The sequence below is a fragment of the Doryrhamphus excisus genome, linkage group LG7, assembly GCF_037039965.1.
Source record: "Doryrhamphus excisus strain RoL-2023G ecotype Guam linkage group LG7, RoL_Dexc_Guam_v1.1, whole genome shotgun sequence".
Classification (NCBI taxonomy): domain Eukaryota; kingdom Metazoa; phylum Chordata; class Actinopteri; order Syngnathiformes; family Syngnathidae; genus Doryrhamphus; species Doryrhamphus excisus.
In genome coordinates, this window is record NC_136363.1 from 5,006,753 (window position 1) to 5,027,004 (window position 20,252).

At 41.1% G+C, this 20,252-nt stretch overlaps 1 protein-coding gene and 1 long non-coding RNA gene across 4 annotated transcripts in view; one reads left to right on the forward strand and one right to left on the reverse strand.

Moving 5' to 3' along the window:
• Positions 1 to 20,252, forward strand: part of ext1c (exostoses (multiple) 1c) — a 72,237-nt gene that overhangs the window by 7,150 nt on the left and 44,835 nt on the right. For all 3 annotated transcript variants that reach the window (XM_078791931.1, XM_058046468.2, XM_058046467.2), the window contains exon 2: positions 1,590 to 2,994. In XM_078791931.1, coding sequence (XP_078648057.1) covers positions 2,042 to 2,994 — 953 coding nt within the window. In that variant the 5' untranslated portion in view covers positions 1,590 to 2,041. The remainder of the gene's footprint in view (positions 1 to 1,589; positions 2,995 to 20,252) is intronic.
• The window catches only part of LOC131101392 (uncharacterized), a 38,957-nt gene continuing 26,539 nt past the window's right edge, over positions 7,835 to 20,252 (reverse strand). Inside the window, exon 3 of the long non-coding RNA XR_013627664.1 lies at positions 7,835 to 8,253. This is a non-coding gene — a long non-coding RNA (uncharacterized LOC131101392). The remainder of the gene's footprint in view (positions 8,254 to 20,252) is intronic.

Sequence of the window (20,252 nt, forward strand, 5' to 3'; positions counted from 1 at the left end):
TGAATGCCTAGGGGAAAAACCGTTAAAATGTAACTGAAAAATTCTTCTCTGTCTGTCCAGTTTTTGAAGTACATGAAAGGGGAATTTTCCTTCTGTCCCAAAATTTCAACTTGGTATATTAAACATAGCTCACCTAAATTTCCACAGAAATGTAATATTTAGGTTGTCTGAAACCCGAGGCTCCAAAACCGGTACCTGACTTTACTCATCTGTATACACCAGTCATTATTTGCACTATGACCCATTTATCATTGCACTAAAATTCATATATCTGCAATATGTCTGCATATGCTCATGTGCAAGATTATTTGTAAATTTTTGGATATCTCTATATCTTGTTAAATTGTCTTTTTTACTGTACTTTTTGTATACTTTTTTTAACTTGACTATTGCACTGAAAGGAGAAGCTCTCCAATCTCGTTGTACATCTTGTATAATGACAATGAAGGCCATTATATTCCATTTCCTACGTTTGTCTCAGTAACTTGCCACCAGTCTGATCGATCGACTTCGAATCTGGTGCAGAATGTTTGGAAAATCTGGCGTAGGCCATGTTTTGAAACGCACAGGAAGCTACCTATTTGGGTTAGAACCGGTCGCAGACCATTGCTTGGATTCTGACTAAACCACTCTAACGATTTCGACCAAATAAGACCAAGACCAATTGTCTGAAGGTCAAGCCTCTGAAGGTTTGCCGCACCAAATTGAGACACACTGACACAGCAACAGAAAAGGTCCTTACCAATAACCGTTACCAATAACCGACACTAAAGAAGAATACAATCGTCCATCCGAATTGTATCTGGTCGGAGGAAGACTTAACTTCGTTGTCCAGGCAAAACCACTGATCACGAATTTCACGTTTTCTACCGATTTCGACCAAATAAGACCAAATTGAAACCATGGATACTAGACACATGGGTGATGATCATTTGCTGATTTGGGCGATCATTTTACAAGTGGGTCCATGAGTCAAACATTGAAAATAAACGGGGAATGTTTCAAAGTTCTCAACCGATTCGAACCATACCATAGACAAAATGGTCATCATTTGGGCATGTTTGTTTTTGCGAACAGTTTTAGAATCTACTTCATGATAAAGGCAGTCTTTGATGATTCACTCTCCGTTTATAATTGCCCATTTGGGTAGTAAAACATGCATGAAAAAGTCACCAGAATGTCAGGATTTTGGTGGTCCGGAACCTGGAACTTCAAACCGGGCCATCCAGTAGTACTTTTGCTATATGCCCTGTAATTTGCCACCAGTTTGCCTGTCAGTTGTTGGTGTCAACAAACACTTGACAAGGATATTATGTGTGATGACGATAGCATCCTGTTATGATGAAGCACATGGTGGAAATTTCCTTCTCGTGTTGAATTTAATTGAACCTGATATGAGTTTTTGATTACACGGTGTAGTTATATGTAATGAGTTGCACAATATTCCCTAGTTCTTCCCTTAATTTCCCTTCCAAGATCAACAGTATATGCTTTTCTTCAGTCGTCTTAACGGCTACTGCCAGAGTAGGTTGAGGAATGGAAACTTGCTGTGTACTGATCTGTATTCTTGTTTGTTTGCTTTTCTCTAGGAGGGGCCTGCCGACAGCAGTTGCGCCAGGCACCATGAAGCAGCGAGCTTGGCCCGAGAGAGCGAAGAAATCTGCCTTCATTCCTCTGGAGCAGGCTGCGCCGCGGCAGAAATGCACAGAGCATCAGCAGAAGCAGCGCATACCGCCGCCGAGACTGGCGAATCCCGGCATCTGAGAGTGGACAGCAAATGGGGGAAGACGTCCAGAGACTGAGCGAGAGGAGTCAGTAACTCAGACTGTGTGTCGTCCTAAATGGCAAAGGGGACCGGGCCACCCTCGGAGGAGGCGGTGATGTCCTTGTTAACACATTGCCCTCCATTAGAAGCTCCTTGTTAGGAGTCACTAAACCCGGGCCGGTGCCCCTGTGAGGCATCAGCGCCGAGGGGCAAAAGGAGAGGGGGGACAAAGCGAGCGACTGAACAGAAGAAAATAAAAGATCGAGACAGGCCCCCATGCAGGCACGCAAGAAATATGTTCTGCTGGGCTTGTGTACGTTCTGCTGGCTGGTTCTCTTTTACTGCGGTAGAGGAGTCCAGCTACCTGCACGTCTGCTCCGGCTATTGACAGGCCAGCAGGGCGAGGTCGTGCGACTCTGGCCCAACTGGACCGACCGGGCCTTCCTGCCATGCTATGCCCACCTGGATGATCTCCAGACAGACCCGGGGACGTCCGAGTCGTCCCGGCAGCGTCAACAAGCATGGTCGGTTATTTATAAGGACAGTCACTGCCGTATGGAGACCTGCTTTGACTTTACTCGGTGTCGCCGTAAAGGAAGGGACGGGTTCAGGGTGTACGTGTATCCATCGGAGAAAAACGACCATGTATCGGAAAGCTACAAGAAGATCTTGACTTCTATAGCCGAGTCGCGGTACTACACATCAGATCCGCGTGAAGCGTGTTTGTTTGTGCTCGGCATCGACACCCTGGACCGGGACCAGCTGTCAGGACAGTTTGTTCCCAATGTGGATGACCGAATTCGGGGTTACCCGCTGTGGAACGACGGGCGTAATCACTTGATCTTCAATCTTTACTCTGGCACATGGCCCAACTACACCGAGGACCTCGGTTTCAACATAGGCCAGGCCATCTTAGCCAAAGCTAGCCTCAATACAGAACATTTCAGGCCGGGCTTTGACATTTCCATACCGCTTTTCTCAAAGGAGCATCCGCAAAAGGGTGGCGAGCGAGGCTGGTTGGTGAGGAACTCTACCCCGCCGCGGAGGAAGTACCTGCTGATGTTCAAAGGGAAGCGGTATCTGACAGGCATTGGCTCAGATACCCGAAACGCACTCCATCACATTCACAACGGGAAGGACATTGTGTCGTTGACAACATGCCGTCACGGGAAGGACTGGGAGAAACACAAAGACGCTCGCTGTGACCATGACAACCTGGAATATGAGAGGTAAGACAAGTTTATCAAATATCAGTTACTCCAGTCTCAAAAATGTTTCAGTAGTTTGTACTACAGTTTTATTGAGTATTGTGACCAGTTTAATTTTTGCTTAGCTTAATATTCATTCATTCATTCATTTTCTACCACTTATGCTCACTGGTCGCGGGGGTGCTGGAGCCTATCCCAGCTTTCTTCGAGCGAGAGGCGGGGTACACCCTGGACTGGTCGCTAGCCAATCACAGGGCACATATAGACAAACAACCATTCACACTCACATTCATACCTATGGACAATTTGGAGTCGCCAATTAACCGAACATGCATGTTTTTCACCCGGTGTAAACCCATTCACGCACGCACGCACGCACAGAGAGAGGGAATAATTGAATTTTCAAAGTTGTAATATTATCACAAAAAAACCCCCAAAAATAATAATAATAATTTTCTATGCCGCTTATCCTCACCAGGGTCGCTGTTATGCTGGAACCTATCCCAGCTGTCTTTGGGCGAGAGGCAGGGTACACCCTGGACTGGTGGCCAGCCAATCACAGGGCACATATAGACAAACAACCATTCACACTCACATTCATAGCTATGGACAATTTGGAGTCGCCAATTAACCTAGCATGTTTTTGGAATGTGGGAGGAAATCGGAGTACCCGGAGAAAACCCACGCATGCACAGGGAGAACACTCCACACAGAGGGTGGAATTGAACTCGCCTCTCCTTGCTGTGAGGTCTGCGCGCTAACCACTAGTCCACCGTGCAGCCCTTAGCTTAATACTGATGATAAAATAAAGCTCTAGTAGTCTGGTACTTCACTGTACTGACTTGTGCAGCCAATATTTCCAGGTATTACCTGCCTCATATCGAAGCTACTAGGAGCTTGAAAGTTGCGTTCAAGTGCCGTCTTCAATAAACACCCACAGTAGGCAAGTTGAAAGTGTACAATATGACTTACTGTACAAATACAATTTACACTGGAACGGGCAGTTAGTCACTGTCTCCGATCCAAGTACACTCCTCCTTTGGGCTTGTTTACATTGGGGGGCCCGGGCACCAAACTGGAACCGCTGGAACCGCTCATACATTTTATGAATGAGCTCATTTATTCCACTTTGCCCGTTATTGAGACACTGCAGCGGTGTTGGGGCGGTTTCATACGTATGGTGTGGGGTGTGAATATGGGAGGCAATGTGAGAGAGAGAGAGAGAGAGACGTCGTTTTTAGGGGACTACAGAGAAATGCGGATGATTTATTTCCGTCGGTTGTGTGTGTGACTTCATCTTTTGAAGCAGAAAGGACGGGTGGTAAAAGAATGATGTGTGAAAAGCATGTTGAGAGTGTGAAGATGTCAATCATCCATTTTAGTCTTTGTGCACGGACAAGTAGGGGATATTTGATTGACAATACAGTGGTACCGGGCTGCACGGTAGTGGGGTGGTTAGCACGCTGGGCTCACAACTAGGAGACCCAAGTTCAATTCCACCCTCGGCATGTTCTTCCCATGTATGCGTGGGTTTTCTCCCGGGTACTCCGGTTTCCTCCCACATTCCAAAAACATGCTAGGTTAATTGGCGACTCCAAATTGTCCATAGGTATGAATGTGAGTGTGAATGGTTGTTTGTCTATATGTGCCCTGTGATTGGCTGGCGACCAGTCCAGGGTGTACCCCGCCTCTCGCCCGAAGACAGCTGGGATAGGCTCCAGCACCCCCGCGACCCTTATGAGGAAAAGCGGTAGAAAATGAATGAATGAATGAATACATTTGTACCGGGCTGCACCAGGAGTGGTTAGCACACTGGCCTCACAGCTAGGAAACCCGAGTTCAATTCCACCCTCGGCATGTTCTTCCCATGTATGCGTGGGTTTTCTCCCGGGTACTCCGGTTTCCTCCCACATTCCAAAAACTAAAGTAAGGTACCGGGTCTTGGTACCTTGGTCTTCAGTGGGGAGTTAAGCAACCCAAACACCTCTTAATACCGCTACTATCATGTCACAATCATACAAACCATCAACAATGTACGAAAAATGCAATATAACAATTTGTGATTGTACTCAATTAAGGAAAAAAAAAATCCCCAAAAATTCAGCACTGTGCTGTTCATGTGATGAGGTGTTCAAGTCCACTGATAACCTACTGTAAATATCAAAAAATGTATGTAGAAATATATCAACGTGTAATGTATTTACGATACTTAGAAGACACAGCAGAAAAAAAATGTTTGTCCTCTCATTCAGTGTGGAAGTGGTAAGTTTTTGGCTTCTTTGTCCTTCTCCCCCACTCCGTTTGAAACACAGTTTAGAATAAGTAAATTGGAACCGGGGCGGCATGGCCGGTCGTGTGGTTTCGCGCGCAGACCTCATAGCTACCAGACCAGGGTTCACTTCCACCCTCGGCCATCTCTGTGTGGATGTTTGCATGTTCTCCCCGTACATGCGTGGCTTTTCTCCCGGGTACTCCGGTTTCCTCCCACATTCCCAAAAAACATGCTAGGTTAATTGGCGACTCCAAATTGTCCATAGGTATGAATGTGAGTGTGAATGGTTGTTTGTCTATATGTGCCCTGTGATTGGCTGGCCACCAGTCCAGGGTGTACCCTGCCTCTCGCCCGAAGACAGCTGGGATAGGCTCCAGCACCCCCGTTGGTTCGACTATATATTGTAAATAGTACAAAGTCAGACTTCGGGACCTAAGCTATTGTACTCCTACTGCAAGGAAAACAAAGTCCTTTTTAACACACAAATCCAGATCATGCCACCTATCCATTCTACCTTCCATTATTTGTGAATGTTCTTTGAAAAAACACTTGCATTTTTCACGTGCGCGTCTGTCATCCGTATCCTTGCCATGATGAGCTCTTGTCCAAGTGATTCTAATGAGGCTCTTAGAAGGTGGCACCAGGTTAATGAGCACATGCATCTGCTACACCGGCAGATTAGCCTGGAGGGACCGGACAAGAACATTGGAGGAGGGGTGGGGGCTGGGGGTGTGTGAAGGGACACATAATGACAGAGAGGAGGAGTAGCACTCATGGAATAATCAATGGACATCCAGTTTCTGTGCTGGTAAGAAAGCTATAAAAACAGTAATCCCTCGTTTATTGGTTGCAAACATGACTGTGATGAGTAGCATTCTTTATTTGAACCTATTTACAACCTTTTTAAATGAGTTTTTTTTAACATTATTAGAGACCTCTAGATGGGATTTAACAACCCTATAGTCACCTTTATCTTTGTATTACCCAATATAGTAGACATAAGAAGAGTAATTTAAGACATAAATAAGACTTGTGTGTTTTGGTGACCTGAACAGGAAGTGATGGGATTATTTGAGTTTAAAATTGTTTTGTGGATTTGGATTGGGAATAATATTTTTGTTGCCTTTTGTATGCAAAATAAATAGAATAGAAATGCCACCATTTTAGCCAAAGGCTACATGAAAACTGAGAAGAGGGGACGACAGCTTGGAATGTGAGTGTGTATCTGTATATTTATGTGTGTGTGTGTGTGTGTGTATAGATTATGGATGAGAGGAGAGGTAACAGAGAAAAGTCGAAAGCAGACAAATTAGACAAAGTGAACCGTGGTGCCCGAGGCAACAAGAAAACAGCAAGACAGAACGGGAGCAAGTCATGCGATAAAGGCATCACCAAAAAAAAAAAAACCGGGGGAATATAACCGAGGGTTACCTTGAGCAACTTTGAGAAAATGTGAAAACGCGGCAGGAAAGAGGGTGACAAAGATGGAGAACCCTGGTTAAAAAAAAAAAAATGGGGTGTGTGTGGGGGGGTTATGGGAGGAAAGGGGAACTTGAAGCACAAGAGAAGCTGTGCTGCAGCCTAATGGCCTAGTTTTCTTCACTTTGGAGGATTCTCTAAGAAAGTGAAGACAAGCGGGTGTTGTACAGTGAATGCAAATCAGCATTGTGTAAAAAAAAAAAAAAAAAAAAAGGAAGGGGGTGGGCGGGGCAGCAGGAACAACTGACATATTTAGAAGATGCAGAAGGAAGGACTGTGGGGTTCAATGTGGGTCAAGAAGTGTGTGAGGGGGGTGGAGTCTTGGAGGAAGATTAAAAGGAAATGGATAAGTGTGAAAGATTTCTCCTGTAAAATCATAAAACGTTGACATTTGGAAGAAGCCCGTTTTTTTTTATCAAAGTGTTGGCACTTGCAACTTTATTTGGCTCCATGGTGAGCTATTTTGCAGCCATACTTCATTTAAAAAAAGCATAAACTTGGGGAGTAACTATGATAGCAAAAGAAAAAGTACAGCATCAACTGGTGATGATGTCATAGACAAACAATGGGGGGGAAATGTTGCAAGCAGGCTGACAGGAATGTTTTAATAATAATGGTTTTTATTTCATTTGAACATGCATCAGATTACAATTGAATGCATCACATAATCAGTTCACAGTTCCACATGTCCAAAAGGAGTAGGAAGAAGCAAAGCTTATTAAATCCTACCCCTCCATCTGGTACTTTTACAATTAGTAACTGTTACATTTGTTCACTTCCTGCTTTCTTAATTTAATTTAATTTAATTTAATTTAATTTAATTTAATTTAATTTAATTTAATTTAATTTAATTTAATTTAATTTAATTTAATTTAATTTAATTTAATTCACCCTTTCAATGTCTACACAGTTTGTATTTGTATTTGCTGGTGCGTGTCCTTTCTTTTTTAGTTTTACTTAAGTTCAAGTTTTATCATAAAGACAGTTGAACTCAGGGAGTTTTTAATTAATTAAATGACAGGGATTCTTTGTTTGGGCACTCGATTCTGCAGAACGATACGTGGGCAAACTGACTAGATTATTAGGGGCAATAACCAAGTGTACAAAATTACATACATACACGTATCATTTAGAAGTGCATATAAAATGCAGTGTTTTTCCTGTATCCAGATATAAATGTATGTGTCATGACCTGTAAGTGGTAAATGTTGAGAGTTTTTGGCAACACAAATGAGAAATGCGGCAGCCCACTGTAATTAGGTTGAGTGAAATTGTACCTCAGAAGATGATGCGGTTTCTTTATGTGTACACGTGTCTGTGTGTTTGCGTGTAGTACTTTTCTACAGTCCTACTTTCAAATACTTAGAAATAAGAGTCAGCCTGGTGATTGTGTGGCACTTGAACACACTGTTCTTTGTTGTAACCCAGTCTACTCATACGTTTGGCTACCACACACCCCAGTCTTTCTCTTGTAGTGTCATCAGATTTGTATATTGAGGCGTGCCATTCTCCCTCGGCTCTCGCTTCACCTGGGGAAAAAAAATAATAATTGAAAGTAATTATTCATACAGGACACTTCAACTGGGTATTCATTAATTGCACTCTTCTCGAAGTCGACTTGGTTCAGTGTATTTTCTATGAAATCGACATCATACCAAAATGTTGTGTTGCTGCTGGATGTTCACAATGATACTGTAACACACTGTAAATGTCTGTTTAACTTGTTGTGGCAGCCCAATATTTTTTTTTTCTGTGAACGCACCACAAACACACTGCAAAACAATGCCGGTGTTGTGCGTAAAAAAAGAATAATGAATAATGCTCCATGAATGTGGGATGTAGTGGTATGCTGGAGCCTATCCCAGGTGTCTTCGGGCGAGAGGCGGGGTACACCCTGGACTGGTCGCCAGCCAATCACAGGGCACATATAGACAAACAACCATTCACACTCACATTCATACCTATGGACAATTTGGAGACGCCAATTAACCGAACATGCATGTTTTTTTACCCGGTGTAAACCCACGCACGCACAGGGAGAGGGTGTAATCAAACTTTGTAATAAATAAAGTTGTACTATTATCACAAGAAAAAACAACAAATTGAGTTTTTTTCATGGACAATTTGGAGTCGCCTAACCTAGCATGTTTTTATAATGTGGGAGGAAATCGGAGTACCCGGAGTACCAATTCATACCTATGGACAATTTGGACTCGCCAATTAAACGAACATGCATGTTTTTTACCCGGTGTAAACCCACGCACGCACGCGCAGGGAGAGGGTGTAATCGAACTTTCAAAGTTGTAATATACTAATTACAAAAAACCCCAACAAATTTTGTTTTTTATGGACAATTTGGAGTCGCCTAACCTAGCATGTTTTTGGAAAGTGGGAGGAAACCGGAGTACCTATGGACAATTTGGAGTCGCCAATTAACCGAACATGCATGTTTTTTACCCGGTGTAAACCCACGCACGCACATGGAGAGGGTGTAATCGAACTTTCAAAGTTGTAATATTATCACAAAAAAACAAACAAACAAATTGAGTTTTTTTTTATGGGCAATTTGGAGTCGCCTAACCTAGCATGTTTTTGGAATGTGGAAGGAAACCGGAGTACCCGGAGTACCAATTCATACCTATGGAAAATTTGGAGTCGCCAATTAACCGAACATGCATGTTTTTTACCCAGTGTAAACCCACGCACGTGCAGGGAGAGGGTGTAATCGAACTTTCAAAGTTGTAATATTATTACAAAAAACCCAACAAATTTTGTTTTTTATGGACAATTTGGAGTCGCCTAACCTAGCATGTTTTTGGAAAGTGGAAGGAAACCGGAGTACCTATGGACAATTTGGAGTCGCCAATTAACCGAACATGCATGTTTTTTACCCGGTGTAAACCCACGCACGCACATGGAGAGGGTGTAGTCGAACTTTCAAAGTTGTAATATTATCACACAAAAAAAAACCCCAACAAGTTGAGTTGTTTTTTTTTATGGGCAATTTGGAGTCGCCTAACCTAGCATGTTTTTGAAAAGAGGAAGGAAACCGGAGTACCCATTCATACCTATGGACAATTTGGAGTCATCTTGTGCTATTGTAGTAATAGTAGCAGTCTAGTAATGGTAAAAATATGTGTGTCTGACATGATTTATACACACAATGCAAACAAAAAGATCCAAAATGTGAAGTCCAGAGTCTGATGTCTCCCAGCATTCCCCGCTTTTAAATTGAGATCTTGTTTTCTAACCGCTGCTACAAAGCAAACAGCGAGAGATGTTTAATCTGACATCCAGAAGACATGTTTCTGCGGTAAGGAAAACAGAAAATTGACTGAGGAAAAAATAGTAAATCAACGTGCAAAAGGGGTTCAGTGTTGACTGAGGTTTTGTACTCCCTTTGCCCGACTGCGGCTTATCCAAACTGCAAAAATAACATCTTGGAATAACAAGAAATGTTGCAGTCTCCTTTTTGTTTGAATATGACTTCTCTGTTGTTATTTTATTCTTCCACTTATTTAAATATAAGGTTTTGACATTGTGTGCAGTTTGAATGTTTTAATCTGATATTTTGAAAAAAAAAAAAAAAAGACATGAACAATAGGGAAATATTTGCTCGACAAAGTAGAACGTGGGAGTGCATGACTTCCAACCCTTGTCACTTTGTAACTTCCCTCCCCGACATCCCATGCGGCTTGCTGGCTTGTAGCACTTGACTGCAAGTCTCCTATCATCTCTCTGAGTTCCACCATGAATAATGGAACAGCGGATCCTGCACCCCCCCCCCACCCAGCCCCATGAAGACAGACTTGTGGTCTGAAAGACTTCACACACGGTTGTCTCGCACGCAAATGCGTTAGTGAGTTGCCCCTAAAAACTGACACTCAGCCCTGTCATGTCTTATCGATGCATTCCTGCACGGTGCCTTCATGAGGAGGGATTCCAACTATGTATCGATAGTGTCTTTATGTTAATAACACATTAAGCCCCAGCTTTGGTTTCCTGCTGCTCATTTTCCTCACCTTTCCAGAGTGTAGGCTCTCTATTTTTGTAACCGTGTTCTTTCACCCTCTCTCGTCTCCCCACGGGTGTGACATATGTGTAACCCCTCCCCCTCCCATCTGCCCAGTGTGGAAATTTTGCCCAATCGTTCAATTGAAGAGATGCCTCTTGTCGCAACTTCAAAATATTCAGTATACTATTTTAAATATTATTTAAGTAAGGACCGCACACAATGCACAACGATGAGCCAATTCAAGAAACAATACAAGCAGTTGATGTTTGCTAAATACAAGGAAATTCAAATTCAAATTCAAATTAACAAAAAACTTAAATTATATTAGGATTCAAATTAACAAAAAACTTAAATTATATTAGGATTCAAATTAACAAAAAACTTAAATTATATTAGGATAAAAATTTAAATAAAAAAAAAAATCTTAAACTATATTAGGAAAGCAGGAAGTGAACAAATGTAACAGTTACTGATTGTAAAAGTACCAGATGGAGGGGTAGGATTTAATAAGCTTTGCTTCTTCCTACTCCTTTTGGACATGTGGAACTGTGAACTGATTATGTGATGCATTCAATTGTAATCTGATGCATGTTCAAATGAAATTAAACCATTACCATTGTGGAAAAAAATGTATTTGATCAGGAAAAACGGTCATCCTTCGTTTATCACGTTAATTGGTTCCAATCGCAACCACCATAAGTGAATTCATTATTAAAAAATATATTTTTGTAGTTATGGAACAGAAAACCTGTTTATGATATTCTAAATTTGTTTTTTTTAACACTTCTTTAGAGCTCTTAAGGCCTGAAATACAGTAAAACTCACCTTTACATTTGTATTACCCAATATAGGAGGTATGTTAGACATAAATAAGATAAGACTTTTTCTGGACGGTGTACTTCCTGAAGTAGCTATTGTCTCATCAATGGCTTGACGCTCGTATTACCCAATATAATACACATAAACAGGGTAAATAAGCCAATTAAGATGTAAATGAGTGTTCCCTAGCAGATCTTGCTATCATTTACTAATTAATTACTTAAAAAAAACATGATAAATGAGGGAGTGATGTAGCGAACGGTGACTGTATATCCTCTGGCACAGGTTGGCCAAAGTAACAAAGTACATACAGTACTGTACAGTCACAATTGTAAACTGAGAAAACAAGCCCAGAAGACTTTTGTGGACACAAACACAATTGAGTACTTGATGGAACGGGATCTAATGCGTGTTTGAGTTTCACAGACCGCATAACATCATCATAGCCTCAGGATAGCAAATAGATTTTCAGGTCCCCTGCTAGCTCCTGTGTAATGTTTTTTTTCCTCGTTGCATGTAAGTGATTGGACATTTTATTACATATTTGTTTTGATGTGCGATGATATATGATGTATTTGGTTGCTTGTCATCATTCGAACGTATTTTACAATACCTTTTTGTAATCTGACCCAGCGGGATGGCTTTAATGCATTTAGGTTGGATGTGTGCACAGGCTCAGATGGATAGTAGTGTTGTTTTCATGAAGAGCTTAAAGCAATAGGTAACTGAATACAAGAGGGATTTTATTATCAGGGAGGGCGTAGTTTCGAGAATATTTTTAATCTATATTTGGAGAACATGTGGTGTTACTGTTGTTGTGTCATCGCATTTGATATGTTTCAGTTTGCAGGCTGTTCTATTCATATTCTTTCCATGCTGCTTGAATTCTGGAGTAGTATCTGCTTGTACTTTTGTGGTTTATAGACTTTAATGTTAAGAATATCACGCTTCTACAGTCACATAGGCAGCACCCTCGACAGTTGAGAGACAGTAGCCACGTATACATGGACCCAAATATTCCAATTCCATTCGGGTTATTTGCTCAAACGGAAAGAATGTAACCTTTGTATGCACCTCATTCCGAAAGAAAAATGCCAATCCGAATGAATATATAATCGGATTCCCAGGGGTGGAATATTCCTTTCCCCAATCCGATTGAGGTATCTTGTACCTGCTCAATCGGAAAGTTGTCAGACTGCGTTCTTTTTCTTCTTCTGTTGTTTATTGGCGGTTGGCAAGCAGCTTTCGTGTGCATTAGCGCCATCTGTGGAACAGAATCTAAACCCTTCTATACGCCATTCACAAGTCCAGTTTTATTAAAAAAAAGAAAATACATATCTATATAAAACATGTGCTGAGCTTAATTATAAAATATTAGCAAGATTGAACTTTATCTTTTCCTGTTCCCGGGTAGCGTTCTTTCAGCGACTGCTGAGATATGACGTAACATGCAGCTCCAGACGTTTTGCGGAAAGTTTGTTTTTGATTCAAACTAAATTTCAAGACCGGACGAACAAAAAACTCGAGTTAACTCTGAGTTATTCCAACAAGTGAAAGAAAAACTGGAGGAAGTCGGTATCACATGATGTTGGTGTTTACGCTTTACTGGGCATGCCCCATTGACTATTCTGGTTGATTATAGCGGCGCATGTAGACACTCGATTGGAATATTCCTTTCCATTTATACCATTGCTTTCGGAAAGGTCATTCGGAAAGATTCCATTCGGAAAGAGAAAAACTCCTCATGTAAACGTGGCTATAGTCTCTCCAACATGTCCTGGGTCTTTCCCGAGGCCTCCTACTGGTCGGATGTAGCCTGAACACCTCCCAAGGGAGTCGTCCAGGAGGCATCCTGACTATTTGGCTCATCTCAGTGCATCGGAGCAGGAGTTCTACCCAACCAAGAATTGCCAGAATCTGCAGATCCCTTACCAGAACAGTACAGTCGCTAACCCTAGTATATTTTCTTTTGACCAATCTTGACGTTGAAAGCTAAACAGTCCAATTTAACCTTGTTTTTAGCAGTGGTCAGCTCCAGTTTGTCAGGTTCTTAACACGTTTCAAAGTAAAAAAAAAAAACAGTCTTTGCCTCAGGACTCTCACACCAGTGTGAATAACCACTTAATGGGTGTCCATTCAGTCTTAATCGAGCTCTCGATCAACCTCGTTCTACCGCTAGCAGGATCATAGCATGAAAGGCCGCTGGCAAACTGGCTTGCTTTTGTCCGGGCCAACTGGAGCGGAAAGGCTTTGACAATGACAATATGTGTGGGGGGCAGGGGGGGGCTGATGGAGGAAGGAAGAGATCGAGCGAGACATGTTTAATTCCTTAAGTAACAGGAACTCGTTGTCCTGCTTTTCGCTTTTGTTTACATAATCTGATAACATCTACTTGACCTCTCAAGCTTGACAAATAGATTAATAATATCTGTCTTACTGTAAACATATGAAGACAGGGTCAGTGCCACATTTGTTTATGATATTTTAGGCTTAGCATTTTATTGTTATTTAATTTCAATGTATATATGACTGGAAGAATTACCATGCATCAGATTACAATTGAATGCATCCCATAATCAGTTCACAGTTCCACATGTCCAAAAGGAGTAGGAAGAAGCAAAGCTTATTAAATCCTACCCCTCCATCTGGTACTTTTACAATCAGTAACTGTTACATTTGTTCACTTCCTGCTTTCCTAATATAGTTTAAGTTTTTTTTTTTAATTTAAATTTTTATCCTAATATAATTTCAGTTTTTTTTACAATTTTAATTTTAATCCCTCCATCTGGTACTTTTACAATGAGTAACGGTTACATTTGTTCACTTCCTGCTTTCCTAATATAGTATAAGTTTTTTTTACATTTTAATTAAAATTTTTATCTTATTATAATTTAAGTTATTTTTTACAATTTTAATCTCTCCATCTGGTACTTTTACAATCAGTAACTGTTACATTTGTTCACTTCCTGCTTTCATAATATAGTTTAAGTTTTTTTTGTTTTTTTTTTAAGATTTTTAAATTTTTTGTCACGTACCAAAGTACGACGTGATATGACCATACATACATATTAGTCCATTTAGGGAAAGTAAATTAATGCATTATTTGTGATTTAATTAATCAAATATTTTTTAAAAAATCGTGGTGACAACATTTTTAATCTCTAACTAGTTTCTGTCTACAAATTGAAAATATGTCCCTATTAAGGTGAGATAAATTCGATCGATTTTAATCACAAATCCTAATGAAATTAATTGTTCCAGTGTTTTGAATGTGGCTGAACGCAAACACAAAGAATGCCACTGACATCCACGCTGTGTTATTGAGAGGATCTTTGTTGTACCAAGCAGCCCAACAAGCAGCCAACGCAGTCGCCAATCCCTATCCGCAGATAGGAGCTTTTATTCTGCTCGCAGCTGAAGAATGCACGGAACATCATGAATTACTCATGAGGTCTGCTGTTGAACTTTCATTTAATGATAGCTGCAGCCGGGGACCGCTCGCTACTTCAACTGTCTCCTTCTTCATCACATTTGATGAATGAGGAACAAGTTGTGAACGTAGCAAAACTTCACCGTAGTTGCTCTCCAGACGGGTTTTTTTTTTTTTTGGCTTAGACACAAAAAAACACAAACTACTGTTTCTCTTTTTTTACCGTGAATGATGCATTCAGGTGGCCTGCTACACTGAACACTTAGAAAACTGCAAATCCGTCTTTTTTTTTTGGATGGTGCTCACGTGTGATAGTCAAGTACTTCTTATTGCTCAACCTCGGCACAGACGTCAAGACTGAGAAACCGGGATTACCATTCCGTTATGATGGCCGCGTGCCACACACCATTTCTGGGCAGCAATGCTGCATGGACCCGCTCCAGGCGGAACACCTCGCTTCTCTGGCCGGCCTCCAGGCACCATTTTTGGGCTGCTTGAGGTTCCTCACCCCCTCCCCACCACCTTCCATGGAGTGTCTCTGGGTGTGCATAACAGCCTGCCCTCGCTTCCCAATTCCCAAGCAGCACTTGTCAACTCATAAGCAAGGCATTAAATCATTTAAGATGTAATATATAACCTTGACTTCTTCTGACAAAAAAAAATTCAAAATTCTTCATATCATTCATGCTAAGCTACTATGTGTCCGGTATTTTTAACCACTGCTACTATTAGCCCACGTGTTGACATCTGGCCTACTACAACGACCTCTAACTGTCTGCTTGTGGCATTCCGCGTGTCCGTCCCGACCTTTCACCCAATACCGTATACCGCATTACACGCTCACGCCCTTACACTTTATATCACTGTCTTTGCCGCTGACATGCTTGGTGTCTTTAACATGTGTGGACACGTGCACACATGACCTAAATATCGTGTTTCATGAGTGCCAACTGTCTCCTTGTTAGCACTGGCTTTGGTCTTTGTCTTGACTAACCGGATATCATATGTTTTGTTTGGTATTGACTTAACTTAATGATCAATAATTGGTATAGTTTCAATATAATTATAATGGTAAAGAAAAGCCTTCCCCTGAATGTTACTGACTCCTGTTTCAATTCCAGTGATTGCACGGAGTTATGCCATAGGAGGTCGGTGCTGATGAAGCTCCAGGTCCCACAGTTATTTCCACAGAAATAGAATTCATTCATTTTCTACCGCTTACCCTCACAAGGGTCGCGGGGGGGTGCTGGAGCCTATCCCACTTGTCTTCCGGCAAGAGGCGGGGTACACCCTGGACTGGTCGCCAGCCAATCACAGGGCACATATAGACAAACAACCATTCACACTCACATTCATACCTATGGACAATTTGGAGTCGCCAGTTAACCTAGCATGTTTTTGGAATGTGGGAGGAAACCGGAGTACCCAGAGAAAACACACGCATGCACGGGGAGAACATGCAAACGCCACACAGAGATGGCTCGAGGGTGGAATTGAACCACGGTCTCCGAGCTGTGAGGTCTGCGCGCTAACCACTGGACCGCTGTGCAGCCCAGAAATATAATGTTGTGTAAAAAAAAATACAAATAAAATAAATAAATGAATAAAATAAAAATAACATAATCAAAAATTTTAAAAATATATAATTTGAAATTGATATTTCTAATTTAAATATTTAAATATAAAATGGAAAATATACAAAATTTAAATAGATACAATTTAAAGCCCTCAAATTTTAATAATGGGGAAAAAAATTCCAAACCTTGCAAAATTGGCTCCTGTCATTTCCCTGTTTTCCCCGAAAAACAGTTGACATCAGTTTAATATGAGGCTGCGATTATAAGACCCTGCAGTTTGAAGCTCCAGGTCCCACAGTTATTCCCACAGACATATAATGTTGTGTAAAAAAATAAAAAATAAATAAATGAGTAAAATAAAATTAAAATAAAATAATAACAAATGTAAAAAATAATAATTTGAAATTGATATTTCCCATTTAAAAATGTAAATATAAAATGGAAAATATACAAAATTAAAATATATACAATTTAAAGCCCTCCAATTTTAATAATGGGAAAAAAATTCCAAACCTTGCAAAATTGGCTTTCTCTGTGTCCAAAAAAACGTTGGCATCAGTTCAATATGAGCCTGCAATGATAAGACCCTGCAGTTTTAGTGCTTTACACTCTGCAGTGTGACACATTGTGGTTAGAAAAAAAGGCTACAAAATGAGAAATTGTGCATTATTTTTCCCTGCGTCTAACGGCATATCGTTTACAAACCCATGTACTCCAAAAGACAATTTAAATCTATAACAGCTGCAGTAGCAATGACTTGTCTATATTGTATATTCAGGGCATTAGGCCGCGCCCGTTTAGCATACCCGCCTTTACTTTGTGCATGCAAGCACTTACACACACACTGTCACACTCCATCATGGCTCGGTAATAGGGTTGAGGCTAATAGGAGGCACTCCGTAGACAGCGGCGGGGTCAATCTATATTCTGTCTTTGCAATCTGACCCCCCCTCCTTCCCCCTTGTGGAGACTGATCAACTCTAGGGAATTGGTGGAACCAATAAATGTCTTGTGATGTATTGAGAAAGTCTCCCCAGAATGCAATCCATACACCGAGGGGCTTGGGATGCACTAGCTGAGTGTCTCCCTGTGGTCTTTTTTTTTTTTTTTTGTACGTCTGATTCTGGAAGATGGTTTATTGAACTCATGCATCCATTCGATAGCGGGAACCTTAAAGTGAAAGATATTTGAAAGGACAGCTGAGTGAATTCACTAATGAGTCTGTATTTTTCCAACATCTTTTTACTCCATAACTGCAGCAGATGGGCCAAGGAGGGGGGGATAACAATCGGATTGTCTCATAAAACCTTACTGTATCTTCTATAAGCGTTCTTCAGTGCTGCATTACTTCCAAGGTTAATGTAATGATGATTAAACTTGGCGGTGCTTTATTGATCCCGGTAGAAAAATTCTGGTAACTAAGAAGTCCACCGCCGCGCAAGTGGAATAAGGGATCTAATATCTCCGTGGTAACAATGATCAGTACACCGCTCTTGAATAATTCCCACTTCATGCATAAATTAACAGAAGCACTTAGGAAGACGTGTAGCTTCAAGTGTGGAATCTGGTTGGCTTGTTATTGTCGCTCCTTTCGAAATCAGACTTGCAGGCTGTTTGAGTGAAGCATAACAGGACCCCCCCACCTCACACACTTTGGAAACTGATGTTTGCAATGTGGAAGCCAAGTTTTATTTACATCTTAATTTTGTCTATGGCTGCAATTAATGATTATTTTTCATAACTGATTAATCTGAAGCTTGCAGGCTATTTGAGTGAAGCATAACAGGACTCCCCTGCCCCCACACACTTTGGAAACTGATGCTTACAATGTGAAAGCCAAGTTTTATTTACATCCTAATTTGGTCTAGGGCTGCAATTAATGATTATTTTCATAACTGATTAATCTGAAGCTTGCAGGCTATTTGGGTGAAGCATAACAGGACCCCCCCACCGCACACACACACTTTGGAAACTGATGTTTACAATTTGAAAGCCAAGTTTTATTTACATCCTAATTTTGTCTAGGGCTGCAATTAATGATTATTTTTTATAACTGATTAATCTGAAGCTTGCAGGCTATTTGGGTGAAGCATAACAGGACCCCCCCTACCCCCCCCACACACACTTTGGAAACTGATGTTTACAATGTGAAAGCCAAGTTTTATTTACATCCAATTTTTGTCCCGGGCTGCAATTAATGATTATTTTTCATAATTGATTTATCTGAAGCTTGCAGGCTATTTGGGTGAAGCATAACAGAACCCCTCCACCCCACACACACACTTTGGAAATTGATGTTTACAATTTGAAAGCCAAGTTTTATTTACATCCTAATTTTGTCTAGTGCTGCAATTGATGATTATTTTTCATAACTGATTTATCTGAAGCTTTCAGGCTATTTGGGTGAAGCATAACAGGACCCCCCCCACACACACACTTTGGAAATTGATGTTTACAATGCGCAAGCCAAGTTTTATTTACATCCTAATTTTGTCTAGTGCTGCAATTAATGATTATTTTTCATAACTGATTAATCTGAAGCTTGCAGGCTATTTGGGTGAAGCATAACAGGACCCCCCCACCCCAAACACTTTGGAAACTGATGTTTATAATGTGAAAGCAACGTTTTATTTACATCCTAATTTTGTCTAGGGCTGCAATTGATGATTATTTTTTCATAACTGATTAATCTGAAGCTTGTTGTTTTGATTAATCGACAAATCGGTAACCCCTAGGCTAGGCAACCAGTCCAGGGTTAGCAAAACCCCTGCGACCCTATCTACAACAAACCAGAATGCAAAATGTAGACTAGTGGGGACAAGAGCCTGTTTGGCACTAAAATCAAACTGAACCCTTGTGGCCATTTTATCTCGAACAACGTTTTTTAAATCATCCTATGAGGCTCCTTCTGAGTCTATATTGGAATTCTGATGTGTTTTTTATTTGCCGGAATCCTGCCTTCCTTGTGCTGCGATCATGTTTGATTAGCGATCTCTGTGGTGCCAATTGGGAGGGGGAAAAAAAGAGGAAGCATGCGTCAGGCAGACACAAATTATTAGCTAGCCCTTCCACCTCCCCCCCCACCCCCCCTTTTGCTTGCGGTAATGCACCATTGATCTATGCTGGGAAAAGATATTGCTAATTCACTAAAGCCTTCTCTGCCTTGTCCCCCGCCCTGAGCTGATGGCTTTATTCATCTCATCGCTACTTTAACCGCCATTCCTACTGGACCTTTCTTCTTGTCAAGTATCGCTAATGACTGTGCTGCCAACAGCATAATCACCAAGAGAAATGGTTTATTAGAAACGATGATTGGTTGAGCTTCCCGCTGTGTGTGTGTGTGTATGTGTTCCTTTCGATAAGAGGAATGACAAAAAAAAGCAAAACTTTCATCCATGGAATGATGCAAATGTGTGAGGTCTCAGTTCAACCTTAACGTCGCTCATTAAATTCCACATAGCTCCTCAATTACATATTTTATCTGCATATTTTAACATTAAGACTAGCCTTAATGTTCTATTTGTTCAGCAGTGTTTTGTTGTTGTGGGGTCTTTTGTGACTTGTGAATCAATAACCACGTTTACATGGACCCAAATATTCCAATTCCATTCGGAATTATTTGCTCAAACAGAAAGAATGTGACCTTTGTATACACCTCATTCCGAAAGAAAAGTGCCAATCCGAATG